We start from the raw sequence: 12,297 nt of genomic DNA, 5'->3' as shown, positions 1-12,297 counted from the left end.
GGAAATCAGTTAAAGGGCCAGTTTTTAAAATTTCTAATCTCGGGGCGCCTGGGTGGCTCAGTCATTAAGCGTCTGCCTTCGGCTCAGGGCGTGATCCCGGCATTCTGGGATCGAGCCCTGCATCAGGCTCCTCCGCTGGGAACCTGCTTCTTCCTCTACCACTCCCCCTGCTTGTGTTCCCTCTCTCGCTGGCTGCCTCTCTCTCTCTCTCTCAAATGAATAAATAAAATCTTTTAAAAAAATAAAATAAAATAAAATTTCTAATCTGCTACACATGGTATTTTTGTGAGACACTAAGAATATCACCTCACTATGAAATTTCTATAAAATATTTCTAAATTCCTACTTATAATTTACATTATTTATCTTATGATGGATCCATAACAAACAGAATACATGATACATGTCCACAGTTCATACTTGTGTAACACTGTTCCAGAGGAATACATTCTCAGTACACAGAGAAGTTTCAAAACCCACATACCTATCTTCATATTTCTAACAGCTCTACAAAAAGGACTAAATAAACATTACTACCTCCATATGACAAATTTAAAAGGCTGTGGGGAAATGGCACTTTTTTTATTGCCTCACTAACTAACTGCCTTTTTCTAAAGTGAGTAGTTATACTGTATCTTAGAGGAAGAAGGACACTGATCTAAAATCTAGATTATTTATAATTTCATTATTAAATCTATAAGACCTTAAAAAATTAATTTCACTCGACTTTCATATTCCTCTAAAAAAGGCATCTTTCATACACATCTGTAAGCACATTTTGAAAAATATATTAAATACTACATAATTTCAGTATTTCTAACTCGAGTTTAATAAATATAGGCAGATGTTTTCAATGTCTGTATTTTTTTTTTAAGATTTTACTTTTTTTTTTTTAAAGATTTTTTAAATTTATTTATTCGACAGAGACAGAGACAGCCAGCGAGAGAGGGAACACAAGCAGGGGGAGTGGGAGAGGAAGAAGCAGGCTCATAGCAGAGAAGCCTGATGTGGGGGCTCGATCCCATAACCTGGGATCACGCCCTGAGCCGAAGGCAGACGCTTAACCGCTGTGCCACCCAGGCGCCCCCAAAGTCTGTATTTTAAATACTCCCTTTCCCTAGTCATTCTAAAGTCCTGTCCTTACTATTTTTAATAGTAAGCCTAAAGAACATAACAAAGATTTACAACGTAGGAACTTATAACCATGAAACCAGCTTTAATAAAGATTAAAATGTTAACATATTAAAAAAAAAAGTTAAAATATAAGACTCTAATATTTCCATAGAATAAACATCAATATAAAAGAAAAATAAAATCGGGGCGCCTGGGTGGCTCAGTTGTTAACTGTCTGCCTTTGGCTGAGGGCGTGATCCCAAAGTCCTGGGATAGAGCCCCTGCATCGGGCTCCCTGCTCCACCGGGAGCCTGCTTCTTCCTCTCCCACTTGCCTGCTTGTGTTCCCTCTCTCACTGGCTGTCTCTCTCTGTCAAATAAATAAATAAAATCTTAAAAAAAAAAAAAAATCTGAAAACTCTTTTAAAAAGAACTGGAAAGTTTTAAAAATTAAATTATTAAGAATAATAAGCTCAACCACTTTCTTCAAGTTCTCTCTATGAAAAACCTAAATATGTCAGTAAAATATAGAATAATGTCAAAAACCTAGAAGAATAAAAACGGTCATGTTTTTTATTTAATATGGTTTTTAACTTATAATCTATAACACCTTTTGTAGTTTCTGGTTAATATCTCCTTTGGCTGTAATCTTCACTTGAAATTCTGCTTCATATTCTTCTTCCATATATCGACGACGTTTGGACTGTACATTGTCCATGTCCTCTGATTTAGAACGTTTTCTTCTGGAAAATTCATCTGAAGACAAAAAGCATAATGATCAGTCAGGTTTTTATTACAGATCCTAGTATGCCTCTTTTCCATTCTCAGCAAAATATTATTCCTAGATATCATAATATCTTTCTCAATCAGTTATTTTATGAATTGTTTTTGAGATTAGAAAAATGGATAGTTAGCTTTTTAACTTCAAACTTGAAATGATTTTCAATATGCTAAACAAGAACTCCCTCATGGCTAAGCAATGTATAATGTGATCATAAAACATTCTTTCTTTGAAATAATGTTAAGATGAGAATCACCTAAAATATGAATATGACATGAGAAGAAATCATCTCATATTCATTCCCTTTGCTAAATTTTATAGTGCACATGAATCCTCTGACAAAATATAATATTCATTCTCATGTCACAGATATCTAACAACTATACATAGCTTTAATTATTTAATTCTTCCTCTTCAATACATTTTTTCTCAGAATTTAGAAAAAATCATTAGTCTTAGGAAAATAACATAAAACTAATTATTCTTTTTTTTTAAGATTTATTTATTTATTTGAGAGAGAGGGAAAAAAACCTCGTGCATGTGCACAGGGGGAGGGGCAGAGGGAGAGGAAGAGAATCTCATGCCAACTCCCCACTGAGCACAGAGCCCGACACAGGGTTCAAACCCACGACCCTCAGATTATGACCCTCAAATTATGACTGGAGCCAAAATCACAAGTCGGACCCTTAACTGACCGAGCCACCCAGGCACCCAAGGCTAGTTATTCTTAACATATCCAAATGAATTTCAAATAAATAAACATAATAAGTTTTATGTCATTATAAAAGTAAATGTGGTAGATATTCAAAGATCTTCACTTAGAAAATTTGTATTTCAAATACTGGTAACATTCATGAGCTCATAAGCAAATTTTATCTCGTTTCTTTTTCAATATATAAAATGTAAAAATACTAAAATCTCCACTTATTAAAGGGAAATGTCCTTATGTGACCGTAAGTATCCCTCTTCGCTTTTCTCTATACCCATACATCTATGTGCCTACTTTTAAAATCCAGTTCTACTCCACGAGTTCTCTTATAATCATTACTTATATAGTCATATATGGAAACCAGAATGACAAGGAGAGATACAGAACCTAGATTTCCTGACTTTTAGTCCAATAATAATCTTACAAACCTAATGACACCCAGACCCATCAAGTTCCCTTTCCCGTGAAGCTTAGAAACCTTAAGGAGACAGACACATATTTTCATTAACTTTTATCACCCCCGACAAAATTCTTATAGCCCCATGCTCTAAACATAAATCTAAAACAATTTATCTCAAGACATGCAGATAGTATCTTATTAAATATTGAGCATAAATCTTATAAAATACTGAAAAGTATAAATAAACAAAATAAAATACTGAAGTATATGAAATAATACTTTCAAAAATCCTTAGGTTAGCTTCAACAAAATGATTTAACTGTGTTTTACTTAAACTGCAAAAATTTTAAAATCATCTTAGGAAAGGAAATATATACCACAGCCTTAAAAGAAGAAACAATGAATAACTATTTTTCTAAACTAGTTCAGGTTTTTTGTAATGCTTACTTTTCTCAGAAGGTCTTTCATCTTCATTTATTACTTGCTCTTCTTCCACAGGTTTGCTATCCTTTTCATTTGTTTCTACTTCTGCTGTAACAAAAACAGAAAAGGAAATCTTACTTCCATCAGAATTTATTGCAGCTCATCGTAATTTACAATTTTGGTGTTAACAATCCAGTGAGTAAAGTTTTATAAAACCAGTCTCAAAATGTGAAATTTTAGGAATAAAAAGGGAACAGAGCATGGACTGGTAGAAATGAATGATCAAGTCCACTTTCAAATGGTCCTACAAATTCATAAAAAGCTCCTAAACATGGAAAAAAAATTAATAGTATAAATTTGAAAACAAGGAATCTTACTTAATAATTTATTGTCAACAGTAGATTAATAAAACCTATTGTAAAGCATTTGGATTTGATTACATTCAATTATTAAAACTAAAATACTGGGGTGTCTGGGTGGCTCAGTCAGTTAAGCATCTGCCTACAGCTCAGGTCATGATCCCAGTGTCCTGGGATCAAGTCCCACATCCGGCTCCTTGCTCAGTGGGGAGCCTGCTTCTCCCTCTACCTGCTGCTCCTCCCGCTTGTGCCCTCTCTCTTTCTCTGACAAATAAATAAATAAAATCTTAAAAAAAAAAAAACTAAAAAACTGTAGTAGTTGTGACAATTACAAAAAAAAATTACAAAGTACTGCTAAATTCAAAACATCTAACATTTTAACCAGATTAAATCATTAAGTTACTTTAATGGTTATGAGTTAGTTCATAAAATAGAAATGTAAAAACTATCATAAAGATAACAAAAGCTTAACTTAATAGTTAACTGATAACAGTGCCAACAACTGAGTTAAGTGCATGACCTAACATTACTTTATATCCTTAGCATAATCCTACACTATAAACATTATTTCTGCCATCACATAGATGAGGGAAGTCCAGTGTTCAAAAAAGGTTTAAGTAATTTTCACAAGGCATATAAAATATAGCAAAGAGTGCTACCAAAAAAAAATTGCTAAAAATGTCTATATAATTGCATTGTTACAATAAATAAAACCCCATAGGTATCAGAAAAGATCTTTAGTCAATCTATTATCTCCTCAACTAACTTAATCATTAATTGGGGGAGAAAAACAAATCACTAATATTTTTCCCCTTACATCACTGCAACTGGGAATCAGTAATAAATATCTAATACATAAACAAATAGATGTGGCTCTATTCCAATAAAACTTTATTGACAAAAACAGAGCCTATAGGCTATAGTTTGCCAATCCCCTGTCTGAAATTACTGGCTCTATGAAAATATTTAAAACAAAACAAAAAATTCCCACAGATTAATTAAAGATAATATATCCATTAGCAAAATGAGCAAAGTAGGTGAACAGGCAATTTATAGATAAGGAAATACAAATGGCCAAGAAACATATAAAACTTTTCAACCTTACAAGGCATATCAGAAAAATGTGGCATTATTGATAACAAAACATTTACAGAAAATTTTTTAAAAATTTTATTTAATACAAACTTCCAAATAATATCTTCTACAGTGAATTTTTGTGCTCCCTTTTAAAGCAAAACTTGGGGGGAATGTTGTATTTTATTATTCCCAATTCTCCTCCCATTATCTCTGAAACCCAATCTCAAGTTGGTTTTCAATTCCACCATCCCATGTCAAGGTCACAAATTATCTTCAGGTTATTAAATATTTGTCTCCCATCTTACTTAACAAGCAGCATCTGATACATTAACCGAATTGGGTCGATTACTCCCTCCTTGCAACATCCTCTTTACTTGACATCTAAGATAACAGAATCTCCTGATTTTCTTTCTACCAGAAAAGCTGCTCTTTCTTTTCTTTTTGGTTAATATACTTATTTACTGTTTTTACTCTTATTATTGAAGTACAGTTGACATATAAGAGCTGTTCTTTCTTGTACTCCTTTGCTGGTTCTTCTTCATCTCCCAATCTCTAAACATTGGAATGTCAAGAGCTCAGTTCTTATACCTCCTCTCATCTCCATTTATACTCACTGAGGTGATCTCATCTTGTCACTCAACTTCAACTAAGGTCTATATGCTATATACTCCTAAATTTTTCTAGACCGTACAAACCTCTGCCCTGAAAAACACATATCTAACTTGGGCAACAACAATCATTTGAAACTGATGTTCCTCCTGTACTTCCCTTTCCAAAACCTGCTTCTTTGATTTTCCTCAACTCTGAAAAGAAAAATCTGCAATTTCCACCAATGTATAGGAATAAGAGGTTCCACAAAGAAAACCAAATACAATAAGAAATAATTGAATATAAATGGATTGAGATAATAAAGAACTTTAGCTGAACACAATAAACAGTGACAATAAGATATTAATAAATTTTAATTAACTAAACCACAGTAATTCTATCACTACTAACCTAAAGCAAAAATAGACAAAACCGATGAAATTCTATTCCTATGCAATTATCCTCATAAGCACTTATATTTATCTTAGAGAGAGAGTAGGGAAAAACAAATCAACCACAGATACATTTTTCATTTGAAATAAAATCTGGAACGAAACTTCATAAATTTAGTATAAAATCTGGTTTAATCTAAAACATTTTTCTCCTCAAAAAGATTAAAAAACAGTAATGTTTATAAAACAAAAAAAGGTGGAGAAGAGCTCTCCCCCCTATTTTTCTTTTTTTTTTTTTTAAGATTTTATTTATTTATTTGACAGAGATAGGGACAGCCAGTGAGAGAGGGAACACAAGCAGGGGGAGTGGGAGAGGAAGAAGCAGGCTTATAGCGGAGGAGCCTGATGTGGGGCTCGATCCCACAATGCCAGGATCACGCTCTGAGCCGAAGGCAGACGCTAAACCGCTGTGCCACCCAGGCGCCCCTCCCTCCTATTTTTCCATTAAGAAACAGAATGAGAAGGGCCCAAGAAGGATGAAAAAATGGAGAATGCATAGCCCAAAAGCTAGAGAGTCTCAAGAGGGAGGGATTATTAAAGAGAGCATCCAAGTGTAAGAGAATAAAGACAAAATTTTGGATTTAAATCCCTGGTTTTAACAATATGAGCATCAATGTCACTTGACTGAAAACAATGAGGAGGAGATTAAAATCAAAATCCAATTAAATTAAAGAATAAATAGGAAGAGAAAAAACAGTGCAAGCCTATTAACAGAACCTGAAGAATGACTATGAAAGAGGAAAGAGATGGAACAGGAGCTAGAGAAAGAGTACATGGCATGGAAAGTGAATGGAAGAGAAACTAATACATGTACCTCTTCTACTGCTGTTTAAACTTTCCCAAACAGAAATCTTTATTTTCTTAGCCTTCTTAATAAAGATTATCATTTTAATCATCTAATGACTATCAGTTATCATAGAGTACTATGCAACAGTATGACAGTATCTTCAGGCCTACTCAGTATATCTGCAATACTTTCTTAGGCCTCTCTTTACTATTGTAAAATTAAAATGGCTTTTTTATTTGCTTTCTTATATCTTTCATCATTTTTTGTTGCTGCTCATAGCTATCATAACTGTTATATTTAAAACAAATTTGCTAAAGAAGTACCTGGAAATGACAGAGGTTTATGTTTTCCCATTAGTACAGCACATAAATGTCAGTAGCTAGAGGGAAGAAGTGGTCCTCAGTACTTCAATTTATAATTCTGTGTTCTGAAAACATTAGAAATTAGTCAAGAATACCGGGGTCCTGGGATTGAGCCCCATGCCGGGCTCCCTGCTCAGCAGGAAGTCTGCTTCTCACTCTCCCTCTGCCCCTCCACTCCTCCTCCTGCTCTCTCTCAAATAATCTAAAAAAATTAGTCACTAATAAAGAAATGGTGAAAGTAGTATCTCAGAAGGTACACAGCAATGAAAATGGCATGTACAATAGTCCCCCTTTATCTGCAGTGGCTATGTTCCGAGACTCCCAGTGGGTGTCTGAAACCATGGATAGTACTGAACCCTGTATGTTTTTTCCTATACAGATATACCTATGATAAAGTTTAATTTATAAATTAGGCACAGGAGATGAATAACAATAATAACAAAATAATTAAAACAATATACTATAATAAAAGTTATATAGTCTGTCTCTCTCAAAGTATCTTATTGTACTATACTCACAGTTCTGATGATGATGATGTGAAATGTTAAAACACGTATGTGGTGAGATGAAGTGAGATGAATGACACAGGCATTGTGATCCAGCATTAGGCCACTACTGACCTAGAAAGTTAATACTACTGAGAATAAGTTAGAAGGAGAATAATCTGCTTCAAGACCATGGCTGACTGGGGGTAACTAAAACTGCAAAAGCTAAAATCATGGTAAGTGAAACCATTGATAAAAGGGGACTACTCTAACAGTTTCTGCTCCCATGTAAAGAGAACAGAGTACAGTTTTAAGACCAATGAAGAAACTATACTTCAATGTATTATATACAAAACTTCCTTGGGGGTTGGGAAAGGGAGGGCAGGAAATAAGTTTAGTTATCAGCTAAGAAATTAAATCTATCACTACACATACTCTGCTGATAGCATACAATAATTAAAATCTAAAAGTAAGTAATTGGGGCGCCTGGGTGGCTCAGTTGGTTAAGGGTCTGCCTTCAGCTCAGGTCATGATCTCAGAGTCCCAGGATCAAGCCCCAGAGTCCCAGGATCGAGCCCCAGCGGCCAGCTCCCTGCCCGATGGGGAGTCTGCTCCCCTCTCTCCCTCTGCTCCTCCCCCCACTCGTGCTCACTAGCTCTCTCTCACTCCTCTCTCAAATAATCTTTTAAATAAACAAACAAACAAACAAATAAATAAATGTAACCAAAAATAAAAGAATTTTCAAACTATGCAACATGGGTGACTTAATAGTCATCTCATGGCATGTAATAGCATTAAGTGGAAAGGATGGTCCCTAATATCAAAACCCTGACATAAAGGTAAAATGTGTAAACTCATTAAATAATAACCTGAAATTTGCTATGACTACCAAAAGGTTTTTTAAGAACTTACCCCAATAACACTTTCTCTATAAATATTTATTGAATGAATGAGTTAAGATCACCTTAAATATGGTTACCTATTATCTTTCCAAAATGTAACTTCATTATGTCATTCTCCTCTGCTTGAAATCATTCAATGGCTTCCAAGTACTATTAGAATGCTCTGTCATTGTAACCAAGGTCCTCCATGATATACTTCTCTTATATTATCAATTATTCACTCACTCCACAAATATTTACTAAGCACTGACTATAAGCCAAGCATTACTTTGGCCTGATGATGGTGGCTCAGAACAAGGGTGATGATAGTGGATGGTAAGAAAGACTGGATTCTAAATCTACTCTGAAGGCAGAGCCAACAGGATTTCCTGATAGACTGGTGAGATAAGGGATATAAAGAAAAAATACAAATGGCTCCAAGATTTTTGGCCTGAGCAAGCCGGGCGGAGCTACAATTAAGAGGGATGATCTTAAATAAAACCCTATGTTACACAGATAGTGAAAAGAAAGTGCTTTTCTAAATACATCTATGTTTTTATAAAGTTACCCTTTCTCTACACTCCCAGAATACCAATTTAACATCATTAGTATATTCACAGCCTTGTATTTAATGTCCTGCAATTGAATTCTTGTCTGCATCCTGAGGGCAAGTACTAAATTTTATCTTTAAATCCCCAGAACCAAAACAGCCTAACCTGTCTCTCAATATAGCTTTAATAAATAAATATAGCTCTAATGAATAAAAGCTCTCTGGAAATGAGGTCACCTTTAATAAGAAAAAAATCTTTGCCTCCAAAAATTGGTACGATATGTTGAGGGGGAAAACATCCCTGTGTCTCTGAGGCCTGTCTCTTATTTCTTTTGAACAAATTAGAAACCAAATGCTGTGTTTCATGCTACAAGGTCACTCCTCTCAAGAGTTCTAAGGCTAAGAGAATGGTGATTCAATAAGAACATAGAGGTACTAATGCCACTCAGAAAAGAGTTGAGAAAGTTTCAAACAGAAATCATATTTGAGTTTGACCATGAAAGCAAAATAGGATTTTTTTCATTCTTTTCTTTTCTTCCAGGAATAATAAAAGAGACGGAAAGATAGGCTTTTGAACAAACTATGAAGTTTATATACCTTTTATATAAAGGGTTTGGAATTCATCTAAAAGTAATAGGGATCCAACGAAAGAGAAGAATACAATCAAAATAGATTTAAGTTACAGAGAGATCACTCAGAAAATGCAGGGGAGGAGAATCAAGAAGGCTGAGGAAGCAAATGGATGAAATCTTTATCAAACAGATTATCAATATGCAAGGTTTCTGAATTCTAGCAATGGTGGTGTCATTCTCTAACAAAAAATATTAAAGGAATCATATTTCACTTGGAAAATCAATTGTAAAATGTGATCTGTTACACCTGAAGCAAATAATTTAAACCACTTGGACTTTACATTCTAAGTTATTTGGTTGCTAAATGACAGCAAGAACAATTGTTAGGACTTTGATCAATTATGTACTGACTTGAAACTGTTATCTCACAGTATCATGTTGGTCCATCTTATCTCTCTATTCCTAGACTATAAGCCCCTAAAGGATAAGGGCCATATTTTCCAATTATTTTAACTCCCTTCTTATCAATTCACACAATGTTGCTCACACAATGTAAATTCTGTTAAGAACCTATGACGTTTAGAGATCATTCCAGTCACCATCATTCTCAACTTTCTCAGCAACTAAAAAAAATTTAGAACTTTTTAAGAATGCTTTATTAAGCAGTTTATTAAACCTAATCAAAATGCTTAAAACTTGAGCAATATGCTAACCTGGAGAGCATGTTTCATTTTGTGATATAACTTCAGATTCATCTTTTTCACCAGAAAGATCCTCTTCATCAGAAAGGACCAAAAAGGCTTCTTTTGGCAAACTTTCACTGCTTTCTTGTTTAGATGGTGAACCAAAAGAACCTTCCATCTTCTCTTCCAAATCTGGATTTGTCTCATCAATTGGAAGGAGAGAAGTTTTAGAGAAGCAAGTAAGTTCATCTTCGGCAGGTGCAAGCTTTTCCAAAATAGGAATAATTTCATCTGTCTCCATAGAATCTGTATTTTCCAAGATAATCTCATTTTTGTCATCTTTTATAACATTTTCACTAATGGTTTCTGCAAGGTCTGCAGAATTTTCATCTTCATTCTTTTCACTTTGGTCAATTTCCATACTGCTAGATATAGCCTCCTCTCCAAGAGCAGGTTCTGTGACAGCATCTTCCTTTGCCTTCTTTTCACTTTCAGGAGGTAGATCTGAACAAATAACTGTATCATCTGTTTCTAGGGTTTCTTCATCAGCATTGATATTATTATCAGCTTTATTTTTCTCATCAACTGAGAAAATCTGGTCTAACTTCTCATCATCCCCATTTTTTTCAAGAAAATCATCACCTTTATTGCTACTAGACTCTGTACTGTCAGTTTCAGGAACAGGTTCACACACTGGTACAGAACTTGGTTCAAAGGTGGGATCAAAAGCTGATTCAGAAGTCAGTTCACCAGAAGTGGGTTCATCAGAGGCCAGATCACCGGAGACTGGATCACCAGAGGCTGGATCACCAGAAGCCAGATCACCAGAGGCTGGATCATCAGAGGCCAGTGCTCCAGAGGACAGGTCACCAGAAGCTGAATCACCAGAGGCTGGATCACCGGAGATTGGTTCACCAGAGACTGATTCATCAGGGACCGATGCACCAGAGACCAATTCACCAGGGAATGGTTCACTGGAGACTGTTTCACCAGACACTATTTCACCAGAGGTGGTATCACCAGAGGTGGGATCGCCAGAGGTGGGATCGCCAGAGGAGGGATCGCTAGAAGCAGGATCGCCAGAGGTTAATACTTCAGAAGCCAGATCTTCAGGGGCTGAATCTCCAGAGGCTGGATCTCCCATAGCCAGATCAACAGAAGCTGGCTCATCAGAAGCTGGTTCAGCAGTCAGTTTACAGACTAGTTCAGGAGCTATACTATTAGGAGACAAAGGTTCATGCTTTAAATCATCATCCTGCTTGTTTTTTATATTAGCATTTAAGGTACAGGAGGTTTCTTTCCATTCTGATTTACTTTTTTCAGGGTCAAAACAAAGCTCTTCAATGCCATTCACCTCTTCCTTGTCATTAATATAATCCATATTTTCCAAAGGTGAGGTTGGGTCCAAATCTCCATTTTCATGGTTGCCATTTAACAGCTTGACATCAGCTTTCAACAGTTCTTCTTTGACCTTGTACACTGCTTCAAGTTGCTGACGATCACTCACTCTCATTGTTTTTCGAGCCTTAAAGACTTTTTTCTGAGGTTCTTCTATACTATCCATTTTGAATCTTTAAAAAGAGAAAGAGAGAGAGAGTTTAATCATTGAAACAAAAGCCACCTAATCATAAATGAACTGCAAATTGATCTTATAAGCAAGCAGCGCTTCATGTAATTTTGAAATAATGACATACAGAAAGCTTAATAATCCTTGCTATGTGTTAATTTTCATATTAACTGGATTTGTGTAATATAAAATTGATGACAGGTACAAACCATAGAGGATCAATAATCAGGAAGTATTAGAAAAAAAGGACAGCAAGAGTAGGTCTTCAGAGCCGCCCTTGGTGCTGGAACTGTCATGTCCCCTCTTCTTCCACTTCCCATGGCAAACAATAAAGGCCATTCATACCATTAAAAAAGAAAGAAAGAAAAAGCGAGAGAAAAAAAGGAAAAAGTGAGTAGTTTCTAGTTTTAATTCCCAGTAAGCTAATGAATTCAGAATCTGGAGGAGACACATAAGCATGTGTCAACAAAAAAGTTGATGGATAAAGAAAAATAAAAGTATGAGAGACC

The 12,297-nt window shown here is 35.1% G+C and overlaps 1 protein-coding gene across 6 annotated transcripts in view; it reads right to left on the bottom strand.

Annotated features, from left to right (window-relative positions):
• ATF7IP (activating transcription factor 7 interacting protein) overlaps window positions 1–12,297 on the bottom strand; it is a 113,720-nt gene that overhangs the window by 48,752 nt on the left and 52,671 nt on the right. For 5 of the 6 annotated variants that reach the window (XM_045781495.2, XM_045781494.2, XM_045781492.2 and 2 more), the window contains 3 exons: window positions 10,252–11,792; window positions 3,450–3,533; window positions 1,723–1,868 (listed from right to left, as the gene is read on the bottom strand). In XM_045781495.2, the coding sequence (XP_045637451.2) occupies window positions 1,723–1,868; window positions 3,450–3,533; window positions 10,252–11,785 (1,764 nt within the window). In that variant the 5' untranslated portion in view covers window positions 11,786–11,792. The remainder of the gene's footprint in view (window positions 1–1,722; window positions 1,869–3,449; window positions 3,534–10,251; window positions 11,793–12,297) is intronic. The other variant, XM_087855649.1, reaches the window with a different exon arrangement.

Source organism: Ursus americanus, chromosome 25, assembly GCF_024610735.1.
Source record: "Ursus americanus isolate L20-20 chromosome 25, mUrsAme1.1.p, whole genome shotgun sequence".
In the NCBI taxonomy this organism is placed as follows: Eukaryota; Metazoa; Chordata; class Mammalia; order Carnivora; family Ursidae; genus Ursus; species Ursus americanus.
Note: the sequence above shows the minus strand (reverse complement) of the source record. Positions and strands in the feature narration are given on the sequence as shown.